At 47.0% G+C, this 18,155-nt stretch overlaps 3 protein-coding genes across 3 annotated transcripts in view; all 3 read left to right on the top strand.

Moving 5' to 3' along the window:
- The window catches only part of LOC125760108 (uncharacterized), a 250,705-nt gene that overhangs the window by 34,962 nt on the left and 197,588 nt on the right, over positions 1 to 18,155 (top strand). The gene's annotated exons all lie outside the window — the stretch shown is intronic.
- LOC119372509 (D-amino-acid oxidase) overlaps positions 1 to 18,155 on the top strand; it is a 236,917-nt gene that overhangs the window by 28,461 nt on the left and 190,301 nt on the right. The gene's annotated exons all lie outside the window — the stretch shown is intronic.
- Positions 4,720 to 18,155, top strand: part of LOC119372507 (uncharacterized peptidase C1-like protein F26E4.3) — a 32,692-nt gene continuing 19,256 nt past the window's right edge. Inside the window, 5 exon segments of the mRNA XM_037642984.2 lie at positions 4,720 to 4,798; positions 6,478 to 6,778; positions 16,755 to 16,818; positions 17,765 to 17,814; positions 17,817 to 17,868. Coding sequence (XP_037498912.1) covers positions 6,487 to 6,778; positions 16,755 to 16,818; positions 17,765 to 17,814; positions 17,817 to 17,868 — 458 coding nt within the window. The 5' untranslated portion in view covers positions 4,720 to 4,798; positions 6,478 to 6,486.

Here is an 18,155-nt window from a genome sequence, read left to right as displayed (position 1 = left end):
CGCAGCTACAGTTATCACATGTCGGGCTGCTGGCCATTCCAATTCGAAATGAGTAGGCCTTCGTGAAGGCCACCCCGAGCCACAGGCGGCACAGGAGCGTCTCCTCAGCTCTAGTTATTCCCGACGGAAGACGGAGCTGTAGATTCGGGTCCAAGTTGTGAAGACGGGCGTTGGTAAATTCCGTCGAGTTCCACTGTGCCAGTGTCAGTTCACGTGCATGGGAACGAAGCCTTGTTGCGGCGTCCGTTCTTGACAGCGGTATAGCTGCACAATGGGACAGCATCATGAGCAGATCGGGCAGCTTCATCAGCACGGTCATTTCCGTAGATACCGCAATGGCCCGGTATCCACTGATAGATTAGGCTGTGGTGCTTCTCAATGGCGCGGTAGCAGTCTTATGTCAGCGACTAACTGTTCATTTGGTCCATGACGATATGGGGACATAATGCACTGGAGCGCTGCTTTGGAGTCAGAGAAGACTCACCACGCCTGTGGCGTTTCTTCCACTACGAACTCTAGAGCAGCACGGATGGCGGTGAGTTCTGCAGCAGTCGATGATGTCAAATGCGACGCCTTGAACTTTATGGTGACGGATTTCTCGGGTCTTAAACGACACTACAAGGTCACTGCCTAAAAGCATTGTATGAGACCACTCATAACTTGTCGTTCAGTCCGGTTTGCCGAAGAAATCGCAGCAATGCCCTTACAGCCGCTCGCGTTGAAGACCGGGTAGGCCAGTGCCCTAGGATTTTGTACTCTGTTAGAGGCCGGTTATCTAGCTGGCCCAATGCGGCTGAGAGGGCTGCTCTTTGGATGTCGAAACGGGTGCATTGGCAGAGAAGGTGCACGATGGTTTCGCTGCGCCCGCAGAGTTCACACAATGGGCCATCAGCCATTCCAATGGTGAATGAATATGCATTCGAGAATGCCACTCCAAGCCAAATACGGACAAGCAGGGTATATAGAATCACGTCGTAGTAGGTTGGATGGCACCTGTAATTGAAGGTCTCTGTATAACGCATGTAGGCGTGGACTTGCAAAAGTCGGTGAATTCCACCTGTCCAACGTTAGATGATGTGCTAGCACACGAAGGTGTTTTGCTGCATCAGATCTTGATAACGGGATGATGACACTGCTGACGCCATAGTTGGCGGATCGGGCAGCTGCATCCACTTGATCATTGCCCTGAATGCCGCAGTGACTTGGTATCCACTGGAATATTATGTCGTGTCCTTTCCCTATAGGGGAGGGGGGGGGGGGCTTCATGGTGAACGTGCCTGATCTCGGCAACGAGGTGATCATGTGATCTGTGGCGTAAAGCGGAAACCAAACTTTGTAGGGCTGCTTTGCAATCACAAAGGATGGACCACGAATGAGGTGGTTCTTGCGTGACAAACTGAAGAGCTGCACGTAGGGCTACAAGTTCAGCAGCTGTAGAAAGACGAATAATGGCATAGTGGGTGCTTTCCTACCTCACAAAAATTATGATTTGTGGCGTAGTCGATACCTTGCATGTGTACTTGTATACTAGTTTCCCCAACAGAGTTTAGAACGGGCTCAGGCCGCTCTTCCAGCTTTCGCTGTGACTGTGCAGCGCGCTCCGCGCAGGCCTGGCGTTTCTTTTTTAATTAAGCTTGTTGTTGCGCCGGGTAGTGCGAACAGGAATTATCATCATCAGGAACCGGTGCGCGCCCATTTCGTTTTCTTCAACTTCTGCTTTGCTCTCACAACATGCACGGCGATTTGTCCGGCGTGAATGCAAAAACTATGATGGGCGAGTCTGTTACGTGACTAAAGATAACGTAACATCACGTAACTAGTGACAGGACTGAAATCACGTAACATCACGTAACATCTAGTCACGTGACTAAAAATCGCGCAACATCACGTAACAAATAGTCACGTGACTGAAAGTCACGTAACAACACTCACGTGACTAAAAATCACGCAGCATCACGTAACTGTTCGCGCGATTAAAAATCACGTAACATCACGCAACATCTATTTACGTGACTGAAATCACTTAACATCGCGTAGTAGCTAGTCACGCGACATGTCATGCCAGAAACCACATAACAGCTTGTCACGTGACTGAAACCACAATATCACGTAGCAAGTGGTCACGCGACTGTCCAGCCAAGTCTAGCCATACTTAGTACTACTAGTGAAAACTTTGCATCTCTAGCAAAAGCTTGGCATTACTAGCAAAACTTATCTATCGAACACTAGCTCCGCTGATGGTTCCAGCCTTGCGCCACTAGTGCAAGTTGCGCATTTTTTATTGCGTTAGCAATTATATGGACAGTCTCGGCTGAATTTTGCCGTCGCCGTCATGCACCGTATATGTATAAGTATGTATATATATATATATATATTATATATATATATATGTATGTATAAGTATGTATATATATATATATATATATATATATATGTGTATGTATAAGTATGTATATATATATATATATATATATATATAATATATATATATATATATATATAAGCCCCAAAGAAAAATAATTCAGAAAACTGCTCCCGAAGAGCGGAATCGAACCAGGGACCTCTTGCTCCGCAGCGAGTGGCGCTAGCCACTACGCCACGAAACGCAGATCCTCCACGTAGGTAACGGCGAGCGTTATATACACACCATTTACCGCTGGAGGACTCGGAGACGGCTGCGCTTTTAAGCGTTTCTTCATTACCAGCGAGATGGCGTTAGGAGAACGACGGGCGCATTTAAAAGACGTCGGCGAGCTCGCTCGCTTCTTCTTATTGCGCAGGGAGAACCTTGCCCTTCCGCTGTCTGCTCGCGTGGTTTTCTGGTGGTGAGGGGAAGAGGGTTGTTTCAAGCTTTCACCGTGGTATCCGCGGTCATGTTACGGAGCGTACGGAAGTCACTCGATCTCAAGGGACGCCGCTAAACGAACAAACAGACGATGAGCGCGAACTATCAAATGTCACAGCTCGACACTTGAAGCACGCTAGTTTTCTTCGCTGCTTCGGCCGCCTTTGCAACAGGAGCGCTGTTTTTTTCTTTTCGTGTTTGTTCATTCTTTCTTTGGTCCTCACACCCGTCCACCCTCCCCTTGTAGGGCAGCAAACAAGAAGCCTCCCTTCCGGTTAATCTGCCTATGTTTCTTATGTAATTGATCTCTCTCTCTTTAATAAACCGCATTAGCAACATCGCGTGAGCTTAACATCTAAATGTAAATGTCACATTTGTCCACCGGAGATACTTAACAGATGTAGTTCACATAACTGAAACACGTGTTTGTGTGTGTGTGTATTGCTTGTATGTGCGTGCGTGTGTGCGTGAGTGTGTGTGCGTGTGTGTAATAACAATATGTGGCAAACTTTACGTGCAAAAACCACAATATCATTATGAGGCACGCCGTAGTAGAGGGCTCCGGAAATTTTGACCATCTTGTGTTCTTTAAGGTGCACTGGCATCGCACATTACACGGGCCTATAGCATTTCGCCTCCATCGAAATGCGACCGCCGCGGTCGGGATCGAACCCGCGCCCTTCGGGTCAGCAGCCGAGCACCGTAACCGCTACAGCACCGCGGCGGACTGTCTGTGTTTGTGTGTGTACGTGCGTGTGTGTGTGAAGGTACAATTCGTAAAGTTAGTGATTCTGTTACTTTGACGATAAAATTTAATGCGATGTGATGATAAGAACCACTACATTACGCCTGCTGAGGCCTGCATCTTTGTTAGTACTGTTGCTAATATTATCATTATTCGCGCCATCGCCTTCTTTTCTCCTGGTTGTTCGTGTATGTCACATCTCTTCAGCTTTTGCCTTTTCTGTACAATTTCTCTTTGTAACCGCACACAATTTTTACCTTTCGTCTTTATGTACATTATTTATTTATTTCTATTTCCACATGAATACATGGGAAGGTAGGGTGTCTTTAAGCCGCCTATGTCAACATGATTAAACTGATATATAAAATCAACAAATAAACAAAAAATAAAAGAAATGAGCAACAGCACTATGTCCACATACAATCGCCAGCGTACAATTAATGTCTTTGAAGGCGGAGTCCATAACATACAGGGCAGTCACACAGATTACCGCGGATAGAGTACAAATAATATTTTGTGTACTCTGTGCGACAACGTTACAAGTGCGCCACTACAAGCCATTATATATAAGCTGTTCTGGACCCTATACACTAACCATTTCATTGATTGTTTATGAAGTGACACCCCTGCGACATCGATGCGACTCCTAAAACCTCAGCATAAGCCTTGGCGGATGCGGATTGCCCGCTTTGCGAGGCGGGGCGCCAAAAGAGCCCGCGTCAGCGCGTGACACGGGCTGCCTCTCGACACTTCTCGCATTCAGTCGCCGCCGCCGCTCCAAATTTCTGTCGCTAATGCCAAAGTGGTGAGAGAGAGACAGAGCCTCGACAAAGGCGCACGGAGCTGAAAAGCGATAAAAACGAAAAAAAAAAAGGAAATCGAAAACAGCATTCTCTTCTCGGGCTCCCTGGATGCGAGTCCTCTCTCACACACGCGCACCCTCTTCACATCCTCGGAAGCAACAATCACAGCCCGGAGTCCGTTTCCTCCTCCTCCTCCAACTGCGTCCATCTCTTTCGCTCGTACGCGAATCGGCAGCTTCTCACTCTCTCCCTCTCTCACTCGCTAACACCTTGCGTCGGCAGCCGCACTGCCGCACAAGAGCGTCGGGCCCACCGGGAGAGAGCCTGCGGCTAACCACCGGAACCGTATAAAGGCGCTCAAGCACGCTCCTACCCATACCTTAAACCTCGAGGTGAACCGTAAAGGTATGTACCTATATTCGCACTCTGATCTCATCAGCTCAGCAAGAGTAATAGTGTGGGTTTTGTGGCATAGCAATAAAAAAAAAATTGGACAAAAGAAGAGACACGCTCTCAACAACGTTTCGTTATATCAGACAAAAGTTGTACTTATACGCTAAGTCGCATGTGTCGCGTTCACGCGCCAAATCAGGAGCAAAAAATTTCGGTACTAATTAGTACCGCAAATAATTCACACTCTTGCATCCTGAGTTTACGTTGGTTGAAACCGAGTGGTTCGACAAACGCAATGTATTGAAGCAATTCGACATTTCGGAGCTGTGCTAGAAGAAATTTAAACACTTTTGCCGGTACCATAGCCCGCAATCTTTTCATCGTGCCTATATTATATGTATTAAACAAATAAACGAGATCTCTAAAATCGGGAAATGACAACAATTATCTTAAAATACCGTCGTACAAGCCGTCATTCACTACCCTCTTCCCAAGGGGGGCCCCATACCACTTTAACCAAAGCGCTCGAAACGAAGGCTGTCCTTGCTTCTGCGGTCGCTGTCCGCAATTTATGTAGTCATTGTAATACTATGCGCTTGCATTCCTTAGCTTATTTCGGCCGTAAGGAACGAAGCTCAAACGAAGACTTATGGCCTTCGTGATAACAAAGTATGAGGTGTGCTTTGGTTGCTGCACGAAGAGAAGTCGACCTTTGTGAAACGTCGGTTGGAGGGACCTGGTTAGAAGACTTCTCGCCTCTTCGAGCCTCCCCATGTTCCTTTGAACTTCTGCCTTGCTTTGATCGAGATGTAATCGCCAAAAGACGCTCACAGTGGTACCAGTCCTGTAATGAACGACATCGTTATCGAAAGTTCTCAAAAAGCTTAATTCATTAAGTGCGAGCTGTCAGGGCGAGGAAAGGGTATACGGGAGCAATCCAGATGAGTTCTGTCAGGGCATTAGTACAAATATTTACTAAATTCGTGTACTGATCACTCGTGTCCTTAGAGCCGTAGACGCTTTCGCCGAGACGTTTTCGTACACCTCACGGGAGCGAGAAACCACAGATCACTTAGGGTCACAAATCGACGAATCAGTGTTGTGAAAAATCTAGAGCTTTATTCGCAGTGACATACAGAAGCCGTATAGACCTTACGTAGACTATTATTAGCAACAAAAAATATTCGCTTCATTTACGTAACATTTAAACTGTGTCTTTTGCAAGTCAACGGGTTATTCGCAGATTTTTACTTGTATTTTGACTGATATGGCGTGGTACACGCTTTAAAACTGTACTGTTGCACAAAGTGAAGTTGCATGCCACCGACATTTATTTGTTTCTGAGACTCAGTTTCGACGCTTGTGATAAGTGACACTTCAGTAGCCCGTTTCCTCGCAACCTCACAAGGGCGTCTTACAACCGTGGTCGACAATACGTGTATCTTGTATCGTGGTGATAACTAAGCGGCCGGTCTAACCGGGCCGCTTACCCCGCTGTGCGCACGCCTATGCATGCTGACGAACACAAATCCCTTTGTGGAAACGTTGCCTTCACGAGCAGTCCTTGTTCGACGATTTCTCGCATCACTGTGTGGACCACAGATAAGCAGGAAGTGTGATAACTGGCTACCTAGGATTAAGCCATCAGCCACAGCACCAGATAATACTGTCAACCCATGCTTTCGTTACAGGTCGGAGACATGTCTTCAAGAAGGACGACGCGGCCCAGCGTTCCGCTGGGCCAGTGGGTCTTGCTTTGCTGTCTTGCGGCGTCCGCTGCGGCCATCGATCCCGACCTGGTGGGCGACTTCTGCGCCGCGCGTAGAGACCCCTGCTGTCGAGGCCGCATGGACGACTGCTCGGTTCCCATCTTGGGGACCCTCTGCTATTGCGACGTCTTCTGCGAGCGGCCGGGCAACGGAGACTGCTGCCCCGACTACCCGAGGGTTTGCAAGGGCATCATTGAGCCACCCCCAGCGCTAGTCAAACTGAGTGAGTTGCGTGCGCACGAAAGTGTATCGAGAGATTTGCCGTGATAGATAACTACATATATTTATAAATTGTGACGGACAAGCAGTTGTATCGCATTGCTCTGAAAGATTATTGTGCGATTTGCTGCCCGTTACAGGAACTATGCTGTGCGTTAATGAGGACTACGTGTAGTGTTTATCCACGGTTCAATTTCTTCACCGTTCTGTACCGCTGGCCCGTAGCAAATAGCGGACAGTATCGCTTGTTGCTTTCCACGCTCCCAACTAAATGCGGCCGCCATGAGTAGGAATCGAACCCGCGACTCCGCGCTCGACAGTGCGAAGCCATTAGTCACCGATTCGGCACATGACACAACGCTGGACGCAGGAACGCAGCTGCTAGCATAGCAGAGGAGTCACTTTGCCAAGCGAGCTGCAGGTTAGGTTAATTGTCCAGGTTAACCTGGTGGGTTCGTCACGGGTTGTGAACTCTTTGGTCACTCTGTGTAGACCACTATGTAGCAGGATAGAAGGCGCCATTTATCTGTGTAGACCACTATGCCTCAGGACAGAAAGCGCCGATGTGGTCCGAGAGCGTCTCGACGATGCTCGCAGGTTCCCAAGGGATGTCAAGTGCGGTGGCAAGAAAGCGAACGTTTGCTTTGGCCGACGCGGAAGACGCACTAAGGAGTGCTCGCCTACGGGGCTAACGGTCGAGAACCAAGAGATCACGATAACGCACTTGGCAGGCATCGCTTCGCGAGAGCAGTGTTTGTCAGGAACCGATAATGCGCCTCTCGCCTGGGAGCCTCCTGAGGACTTGAGTGTTCAATGGGCGCCGAGAGAATTATACGGTGCCCGTTCGCATTACGTGCGCTTTGCTGGCAGCGGCGTCGTGAGTTACAGGTCGTTTTTAAAAGAAGGTGAGCGTTTTATGCTGTCCGATTCGATCACCAGTACCAGGACCGACAGGTTTCTGTGATAATTATGCCACCTGTCCAGGCCTTAGAGTTTCATAGAAGTACATTAGATTGAAATCTGGCGCTATAGTATGAGAACGCCAGATTTATACGGGATGAGCAACGCATGACGCTTCAGCCAGCACGGGCATGAATGGTACTACATGGACTCGCCTAAGCTTCTTTCATTTCGGCTCCGTGTGGCCTGCAGCCGCTTTGTCGCAAGACGGAAGTTCGACACAAGTTCAGCAGTCCGACTTCGCCAGCTTGACCCTTTTAGGCTCACCAATTCAAATCAGCTCACGAGGTTCACAACGAGCCCTTCTTTTATCCGAAACAAAAACCAAACCACAATAAACAAAGCCACAAGTGCGTTTGAATCCGCAAGCACGAAGTCTGGGCCAGTCCATGTACTACCCATCATTCCCATGGTGGCTGAACAATCGCAGCGCCGCACTCCGCTCTTGTAAATATTCCAGGAAACTCTGTGGTCTGGGCACGATGGGTACTTTCCAGAAAGTGGGCAGCTTGAAAATGTTTGCTCGTCAGTGTTTTATACCCAAGTGTAGATATCAGCGTCGTGAGATGCCTCGTACCGGAGATCCCTTGCCTCGTTTTTGTCCGGCGCTCCAAGTGGGAATTCGTTTCGCATGGGCGACGTTGGCCCGCGCGATGTGCGAGACCAAATCGTTGGCATAGAAAACACGCACCTACGTTTCCTAAGATAAACCGCTCATCCGGCACTCACACGAGATCAATATTTTGTCGCCTCTTAATGTCGTTGGCGTGGAAAAAGAATACACGATAAGCCAGCCGCTGTATCTGAATAGGTCCATTCCGAGGACTCCGACCTTGACTCCGTAGACGGCTGGTGACGTCTGTATCCCAGCAGCGGACCCGACTTCCCCTTCCTACAAGTCGCGCTAGCCCGCGCAGTCGAACACCGCTTGGGTCAGTGTGCCACCACACTCGAAGCTTATCGAGCTGCCTCTCGTGCAGAGTACGAGGAAACCCTACATAGTTGATGAAAGATGCCGACGAAGTTGCTCTGTACACTCGAAAGGCAGTGACGTTGCGGTTGTACGCGGAACACCCCCTCCCGGACTCTCGCCTGCTGCGTAGTCGGGGTGCCCAACATAGTGTGGAGTCCAAAACACTCAATACACGAGGGCAGGTCACGTGTAGTACACTACGTGCGCAAAGGGGTGCGCTGCGGTCGACAACCGACTCAGGGTTTCTTGGAAAGGTTTTGTCACCACGCTATCTCTGGCCGCTTGTCGGTCAACTACGCTAGAAGAACATAAAAATGACTATATTTTGGGGACAATGCACGTGTTACACTGGACCTCTTGAGACAGCCGTCGATAAGAGTTTTTTTTTTTTTTTACTGGCCCCTTCAGATTAGGATATTTTGTTTCGTAGAGCCCTTATTACCTCTCTCTTTCAAACACACACACACACACACACACACACACACACACACACACACACACACGCACGCACACACACACGCACGCACGCACGCACGCACGCACACACACACACGCACGCACGCACACACACACACACACACACACACACACACACACACACACACACACACACACACACTTTTTTTTTCCTCATTTGACATGCCCTCGATCTCCGAAACAGCGTAGAAAGAAGTGGGTTACAGATTGTATAACAAAATGAAAGAGCAGGCTGAAACGTGGTCTGTTTCAGGGCTGCCAGGTTTGCCTACTTTGTGTCAGTTTGCTTACTTCTTTAGTCTTGTGGCTGTAGGAGAAGTGGCTTGGCTGCTTGGCTACTTTTTGACTGCTCTCTTGTCCCCTCGATTTGCACCAAATTATCAATATCTGGTGACGTGGCAGCCGCTGGCGTTCGAGTATGCGATGTCAAAACATGGCGGCCATGGCATGTTTAAACCGCCCAAAATTGAATTTGGCACTTATGTTACACAAAAGAAAGGGCTTCCGGATACGTGTCAGGGCCTCAGGGAAAACTGTTGCATGGGGCCTCGTTTTGCAGAACACCTATTAATGAAGGCGACTTTAAACCGCAATTCGAAGTGAACAGGACAATCGAAAGCGCTCATCAGCATCCACGGCGCTATGCACTGTTTGACATTAGCAAGTCGATATCTGACGAAGTGCTTGTGTCATTTCTTATGATCAGGAACGAACTGCGACCAAGCAATACTAACTGTTCAGACTTCGTCATCACACAATTGAAATGATTGCGAAAGTGGCTCCAGTTTATGCTTCAATCCCAACAACTGTGATTTCGAGCGCACTTATCCTCATTTTTATCGTCGCCGTAAGGCTGTAGTGTGCTAAAACATGCCCCCCCCCCCCTCCCCCGGCTTAATGAGGAACCCTGCGTCCGCCTATGGTAGTCTCTATAAATTTATAAGCTAAGTAATTTACGCTGGAAACACAACTGCCCACAGATAGGGGTGTTTGCAGTTAGCGAAAAATGGTATAGTCCAACCGGCAAGTCACATTTAAGGCCCATTATTGAACGCAAAGCGCGGGGGAGATGGATTCATGGTTCGCGGCTACGAGTGGCGCTCCACGAGAGTGAGCTAAGGAAGCCTTTACACGCGACGCCGAGAATTCGCACCGTATAGTGCTGTCCCGGATCAGCTCGTTGTGTCAAAGCGAGGGAGCATTCGGGGAGGCGATGCAGCAGTGAATAGCCCGCAAGGCTGCGCATGGACAGAGACCTCGTGGAAGGTTTCGAATGTGACAAACTCTAACGGGCGTAAAAGATGTGGAGCTCGGAGTGAGGAAGGAAAAAAACGAAGGTCGGGCAAATGGGAATAAAAGTCAATCAATCAGAGCATCCGACAGGCTACATGAGCGAGACACGAACAGACTACACAAACACACTCCTCTTCATTGGTCGAAAATGACAATTACGATCCGATAAGTGAATGGCCGCAATTGGGTAAAAAAATAAAATTCCGCCAGACGCAGGACGGTGCAAATCGTTATGAGCGATCTAAAAAAAATTCGATGAGGAATTCTTCAAAATGTTTGAGGCCCGTGTACTTAGATTTAGGTGCACGTTAAAGAACCCCAGGTGGTCGAAATTTCAGGAGCCCTCCACTACGGCGTCTCTCATAATCATATCGTGGTTTTGGGACGTTAAGCCCCAGATATTATTATAATTGTTCGGCTGTAGGCAGCCGCACCTATATATTCTGCAAAGGGTTTCAGTAGACGCCAGCTGTTAGTCAGCAGTGTCTTCGTGTTTCTTTCCTTCGTCCGTGCGTCTAATTTTTCGCTGCAACCACTCAACATGCAAAATCACCAACTAGACCCGATGCAAAACATCCAGAACACTTCCTATCGAAAAAAATTCTTCAAGTCCGGATATATCGAAAAACAAAACTAGAAATTGAAGGCCAGGGTGGTGTTGTTCAAGCTACAGATAGCATGAGGGCGATAACAAGGAATAAAACTTTTTTTTCAAGTCGCTCGCTTTAAGGAAAATGAACAAGATCTCGATGAGCCTGACGTCAGCGCACATGACCAATGTAATGTGCTTATTAAGTGGAATACACTCTGCGGGCAGAAATAGATAGATAGATAGATAGATAGATAGATAGATAGATAGATAGATAGATAGATAGATAGATAGATAGATAGATAGATAGATAGATAGATAGATAGATAGATAGATAGATAGATAGATAGATAGATAGATAGATAGATAGATAGATAGATAGATAGATAGATAGATAGATAGATAGATAGATAGATAGATAGATAGATAGATAGATAGATAGATAGATAGATAGATAGATAGATAGATAGATAGATAGATAGATAGATAGATAGATAGATAGATAGATGATAGATAGATAGATAGATAGATAGATAGATAGATAGATAGATAGATAGATAGATAGATAGATAGATAGATAGATAGATAGATAGATAGATAGATAGATAGATAGATAGATAGATAGATAGAAACGCGGAAAAAGGCAGGGAGGTTAGCCAGACAGATGTCGCGTTGGTTATCCGCACAGGGGAGAGAAAGAAAGAAAAAGAAGAGGGCGGAAGCAAGAAGGATAGTTCGTACGCACAGCGCCTAGATGTCTTTCCACAGGTCCACCGATTTTAGAAGAATAGTGAGAACACGCGCATAAAGTCAACGACTGATGGAGACCAAGCGCCCTATACTTTCTGCCTCTGTAAAGGGCCAACCTCCTATCGGCTGACCGCACGCCGATATGATCCTGACGATGGGCGTCGATGTATGGCTACATTGGCAGAGGGAGTGCTCGATTATCTACTCTCTGTTACAGTGTTGTCGTTCATATGAGAGTCGGTCATTTCAACAAGCACACCATACCATCCAGGTCCCATAAGCGAGACAACATGAAAAGTCACAGGGTCCCCTATGCATACGCCTAAGACGGCTCGAAGGCGAAAACATATCTTTTTTTTTTTTTGCTTCTTCCTGTCAGTCGATTGTATTGATTCATCCCCTCATCCTTCGAAAGCTTGCCGCACTTAACGTGGTTTCGCACTGCCTCCAGGATCGGTAGCATCGCAGCTTTCTAGCCCCACGTGGTTTTGCAGCACTGCTTCCGAGATCGGCCCACCTATGACCAAGCGACGCTGTCATGTGAAGACGTCATGACGACGTCACGTTATGTGACGTGATAGTTACATCACGATGACGTTATGATGAAGTCATGGCATGATAACGATTTTCTGCACCACTTCGTGTTGCCGCTGACGCCGTGACGGTCATTTTATTTCCGTGTTTGATGAGGCATGAAGTCCAGCGGCAAGTTCATATAGATCTAGTCAAATTTAATAGCGCTCGGGTACCATCCGAGAGTCTTTCCATTCCACCTTTCCTACTGAATTTAATCGGGGTGGCCTGTGGCTTTTCAATGAGCACGCACATAGTAGTTCCGTGAAATTTCAACCCATTCAGTAGATCTCAGGTGAGTGCACACAAAATAATAAAGACCAAACCAAAGATCGTTATGTATGCAAGCATGCTTATATGAGAACGGTGGCCTTGGATCGCTTCGACACAAGTGGTCGCATGTTTAACCGAGTCAAACGACAGTCGGACAGTAAAATGACGCGCACGTATGGTTGGAATGGGTGACGCCGTATCGTCTGCTCTGACGCAAGTAGACAATACATCCGGTGACATTGAGGCAGATGCAATTGCACTCGTCCTTTTAGTAATGTCATAGAAAAGTTTCGGGCGCGCTGATAGTAACCTGCTGATAATAATCTGCCTTCTAAAGCCTTTTTTTTATTTTTAGTGAACATTTTTTCGATATCTAGTCTGTGGCCAAAAGGTTATCAGCAGATACCCAATGTTTCTGTATTTTTTTTAAACTTCAATTCGTCGTGTGCTCGAACGACCTCGCCCTTCTACGTTACGTTACGTTATGTGCCGTAACGTAGAAGGGCGAGATCATTCGTGCGCACGACGAAAATTAAAAAAAAAGAACAGAAACATTGTATATCTGCTGATAACGTCACATAACGTGACGTCACACGGTGACGTCATTACATGACATTATTGCTTGGTCAAAGGTAGGCCGATACCGCATGCAGTGCATAACAAGGTGAGATGCAGAAAGCTTACAATGCTTCCAATTCTGGAGGCATTGCAAAACCACGTTAGTTGCAGAAAGCTTTCGGAAGGGGACGCGGGAGGTTAAGTACATCAACTCATAAGAGAAATACGATGCCCTTCGCCTTCGAGTCGACTGAGGCGGATACATAAGGGAGCCTGTGAGTTTTTGAATAGAGAAGGCAGAATCAGCTCATGTGGTATTCTGGCACAATCACACTGGATACACAGGGCATAGATGAAGAGAGAGATCGAGAGAGAGAGAGAGAGAGAGAAGTCATGCAGGTACCGTGTAGGTGTTCGTGGCATTCCTAAAACGAACTCAGTCCGAAGTGAAATTTGTTTCTTTCACTTAATATAAAGGATGAAATGTATGCAACATAGGTACACTGTAATAGATGGCCTTGTTATATGTATTTGTATTTGTACAGTACTGCAGACACTAGTCCATGCAGGAGAGACTACAACTACGATTGTTGGCAATTCCCAGTATTAGTTAAACGACCAAAGCATACATTAATGCTTATGATGTCTGTCTTAGCGTCTTAGCGGCAAAAGAGCTTTTGCCCTTTAAATCATGTTCTTAGATTGGCTGGCTTACGCCATCCACTCGTGAAACAAATAGACCCGCTCTATGGCAGCCCGTGTGTTCTGAACATTGCGAAGTCATCTTAGACCCAGGGTAGTCTTAATTCTCCGAGTAGCTGCCTTCCTTGTCATTAATATTTATTCGTGTCCTGCATAGGGGTGCGCACAGGGGGGGGGGGGGAGCGGCCGCTCCCCCTAATCACCTAAGAGGGGGGGGGGGGCGCAAAATCTGCCCCATACATTGACTTAGTAGGGCGGGGGAGGCGCTGCGATGAACCTTCGCCCCCCCCCCCCCTGATGGGGAACCCTGCGCACTCCTATGGTGTCCTGTGTTCGTTCTATGTGACCTACCACAGCGTACATTCTTGTTAGTTTGTGCATTTAGGTGGCACTCTGCCAACGCGGCTGAATGAACGGCTGAATTAATGGCTGAATGAAGTGACACAGCGATGACGCTATTCCACGACAGTTTTTGCACATCGATTATGACATTCAACATGCCGGTGCCAGGAGCACTCGCAGGGATTCAGTCTGGCGGGCTTAGTGGGCGGAAGCCTGTAATGAATGAAAAACCTTGCGATGGTGCTCCGCTCTATCGCTCGCATTTCTCTGCGTCGTTCCGTTCGTTGGCTGTACCACGCGCTCGGGCCGGTCCTCGTTGCCAGCCGCGCCACATCGCGCGCTTTCTTTATCGCGATGCGGCAGGCGACCACAATTAGCGGTTGCAACAGGAACTACGCACGCCGTCTGCATCCGACGCCCACAGTATACGCGACAGGCGTGCGGTATTTATCGAACGAGAGAAAACGCGCGCTTTATAGGAAGTGAGATTCGAATCACAGCCCAACCGTCGTAATAGGGTAGGGCGAAAGCGTTGCTAGAAACGAACTATGCAAAGCGATCACTGGGTGCCTTTGCTGACCCCCTTATCACTTTTTTTTTTCTGACTCCGTGTCTGACTGCAACCGTCCTACTGTATACGTCGACTGCGAGTACGCATACGTTACGCAACAAAGTCCGCCTCTTGGCTGAGGGTTTTTAAAAAGTTAATATCCGTTCTGAACACCGGAAGGCCTATAGTAAGTACAGCGCTTCAAGCAGGACTACACTGCTCCGGAAAGGAAGCAAAGTACTGAATCCTGCGTTAAGGACGCAATTGCGTGAACGTATAACGAAATGAGGGTTACCCGCCGTGGTCGTCCAGTGGTTATGAGGCTCGACTGCTTACCCGAAGGTCGCGGGATCGAATCCCGGCCGCGGCAACCGCATTTGAATGGATGCAAAATGCTAGAGGCCCGTGTGCTTGTATTTAGGTGCACGTTAAAGAACCCCACGTGGTCGAAATTACCGGAGCCCTCCACTACGGCGTCCCTCTTTTATCATATCGTGCTTTTGGGACGTTAAGCCCCAACAATTCTTAACGAAATCAGGGTCGTCGCACAGATGTACTGGCGTTGAGGCCATGGCGCGATATTCGCACAGGTGAAGTCTTGCATCACCTTGTATCGCTATCAGTCGGCCCTTTTACGGCAAAGCTGCGTATGGTTAGGTTCTGGCGGATCGCGTCCGCGGACCAAAGACACGTAGAACAGCAGTTTTCGGCGAACCGATGAACTCGACTAATCCAGCGTTTATACGTCGAAAAAAAAAGGGGGGGGGACGTGGCGTAAAGGTGTACAATTTCGCCGATATTGCAGAATGACGCTAACAATTTTGCCTCAAAGAAGGGAGCACTTGTATAAGAAAAGTGAGCGTCATGCCATTTTTGTACTTTCGAAACAATGGTGTTTCTTACGTACTACAGGACATTGTCTACGTTGATGAGATAACATGCGTCATGCGCTAGAGAAACGCCGGGATCTTTGAGTCCATGTATCTTTATTCGCCCAATATAGTGAATAATGATAATATATGAATTAACTATAACAATGTTCACTATACCAGACCCACCATAGTCACAGCTTCGCTGGTCTTCCGTCTTCACAGTTGTGCAAGGTCTGAATTGTTTGACACAACTCTTAGTGATAAGTGAGTTTTGAAATGGCTCTTGCGCCTGCACCGATTTACAGCGTGTCCTTTAGTGCCTGTTATATTAAAAAGACGACTTAATTCCACGTAACGCAAAAATGGCTGCTTGCACTAGCTGGTGAAGCATCTTCGAAAGTACAGCGCGAAATTAACAACCAGGCTAACGACAAACACGGTCGAGCACCTTACTTTCACCTGAATCCTATTATCCGAAACGACGGATAAGTGCCATAGAGAGCAAAGGTATACCGGTTGTTACGAGCAACCAGATAAGCGAGAGGGAAGAAACTGTACATGGGAACTATTTCAACGACGAGAAACAAACATTGAGAAACAACTTATCGTGGCAAAGTTAGGCGCCCAGTGAGCCATCCGCCATCACCACCTTATCACTCACGAAGTTAGGGACGCTTAATATACTGTCTGCCCTCATCAAAGAAAGCCAGATTTATTTTCCGTATCCCACAATCCGCTAGACACTTGGCAACACACGTGGTCTTATATATGGTTCCACGTGGTTCATATTGGACCGTTGCATTTTGAGTTATGGGTAAGTAAAATTTCACAGAAGCGCAAAAAAAGTATTGGACCATAGTATTTGAAAAAAAAAAACATGAATTTTCTAGCAATTTACTGCCACAAAAACCATCCGACGGTATAATGAGTGTTGTAGCTTATCAGCAGTGACATCGGCCATCACACTTTCCAAGTAGCACAGCGATGCCTTTTTCATTGTGCACCTTTTTGATCATGCACTTTTTTCAACATATGCCCTTTCCATCATGTGCCTTTTTCATCATGCAGCTTGCGTCGTCGACGGTGTCCAGTACTACGAGGGCCAGACGGTCAACGTGGACTGCAACAGATGGTAAGAATTGTCTGCAGTATTCTGCTGTAGCTGACTTAAGCAAGTACGCATTCCTCTTCCCAAAGACTCTCGAAAATTCCTATAGATAAGCATTTCGAGATACAACGAAAGTTTCGTCAACGGTGAGCGGTCACGTGCGGCGGAAATTCATAAGTGTTGGAATTATTCAAGTGGCTAATTAAGAATGCTTTACTAATTACATGTATAATCCGTCAATTGCAGTTTCTTACAGAGAGAGAGAGACAGTGAGAGAGATACATGAAAGAAAGGCAGAAGGGTTAACCAGGCTGAGGCCTGTTGGCAAACCCGCACTGGGCAAATGAAAATGACAGCTGAGAGAGGCGAAAAATTCATATTTCACTCTAACGCACACACAGAATGAAACAGTTTGTTGCAAAAAACAACAAAAAACGAACTTTTTTTGGTAAGTGTATTGTGCCTTATAAATCTACCACGCAAATTTGTTTTCAACAAGCTGTTCATGTCGAGTGTACTCCAGTTCACTTGCTACAACCCCGGCTTTGTTTTTAGAGTTTTTTGTTGTGCGTGTGTGAATGGTGTATTTATAGGTGTCTCATTATTTTTCAAAATTTTTTCCACCGTATTTTACTGTACTTATTGTATTTTCACTGTATTTATTTAATGTATTTATTCATTTATTCTTTGAATAGACATGCTGAGTGTTGTGCAATATCGTGGTCTGGGCGGAGATTGGCGCATTGTCAGCCATTCAGTTGCTGTTTCGCCACCCCTTCCCGTTGAAACACTGTATAAGAGATGTATAAGTGAACTGATGATAAATAAAGTTGAAAGTACAAATGGTCATCATACGACCACTATCAAAGAGGACCGAAAGTTAAAAATGCGCAGCTTCGGGTGTGCGAGATGCTTCAAATGGAGGAAGCAAACGGCAATTAAAAATGCTTGAATTCTTTTTTGCCTACAGCACCTGCCAGAAAGTGAGCGAACGCGAGGCCCGGCTTCAGTGCGAGAACCGAGTGTCATCAACAGGCCGGAGCTCATTAGGCAGATCAATGAAGGTAACTTCGGGTGAGTGAGCCACCGTCCTATATATATCGCGTGTGCCTGCACGCGTCCCGTTCTCATGGTCACTTGTCATTTCGAAAGTAGCCGATTTTTGTAATTTCTATTTAGCAAAAGACCGATGTATACGAGGACGCACATTTACGCATACGAAGCGAATTAAGATATTCTGCATTGTACACTGAAAAAGCCAATGCCTAAGGAAAAGAAGCCTATCATTTCATTCATTGTTATGTTTTAGGTGCGAAAACGGAAAGCAGCCCTCCTGTATATTCACATCGGAGAGGCAGCGA

This window comes from Rhipicephalus sanguineus, chromosome 10, assembly GCF_013339695.2.
Source record: "Rhipicephalus sanguineus isolate Rsan-2018 chromosome 10, BIME_Rsan_1.4, whole genome shotgun sequence".
Lineage (NCBI taxonomy): Eukaryota > Metazoa > Arthropoda > Arachnida > Ixodida > Ixodidae > Rhipicephalus > Rhipicephalus sanguineus.
Note: the sequence above shows the minus strand (reverse complement) of the source record. Positions and strands in the feature narration are given on the sequence as shown.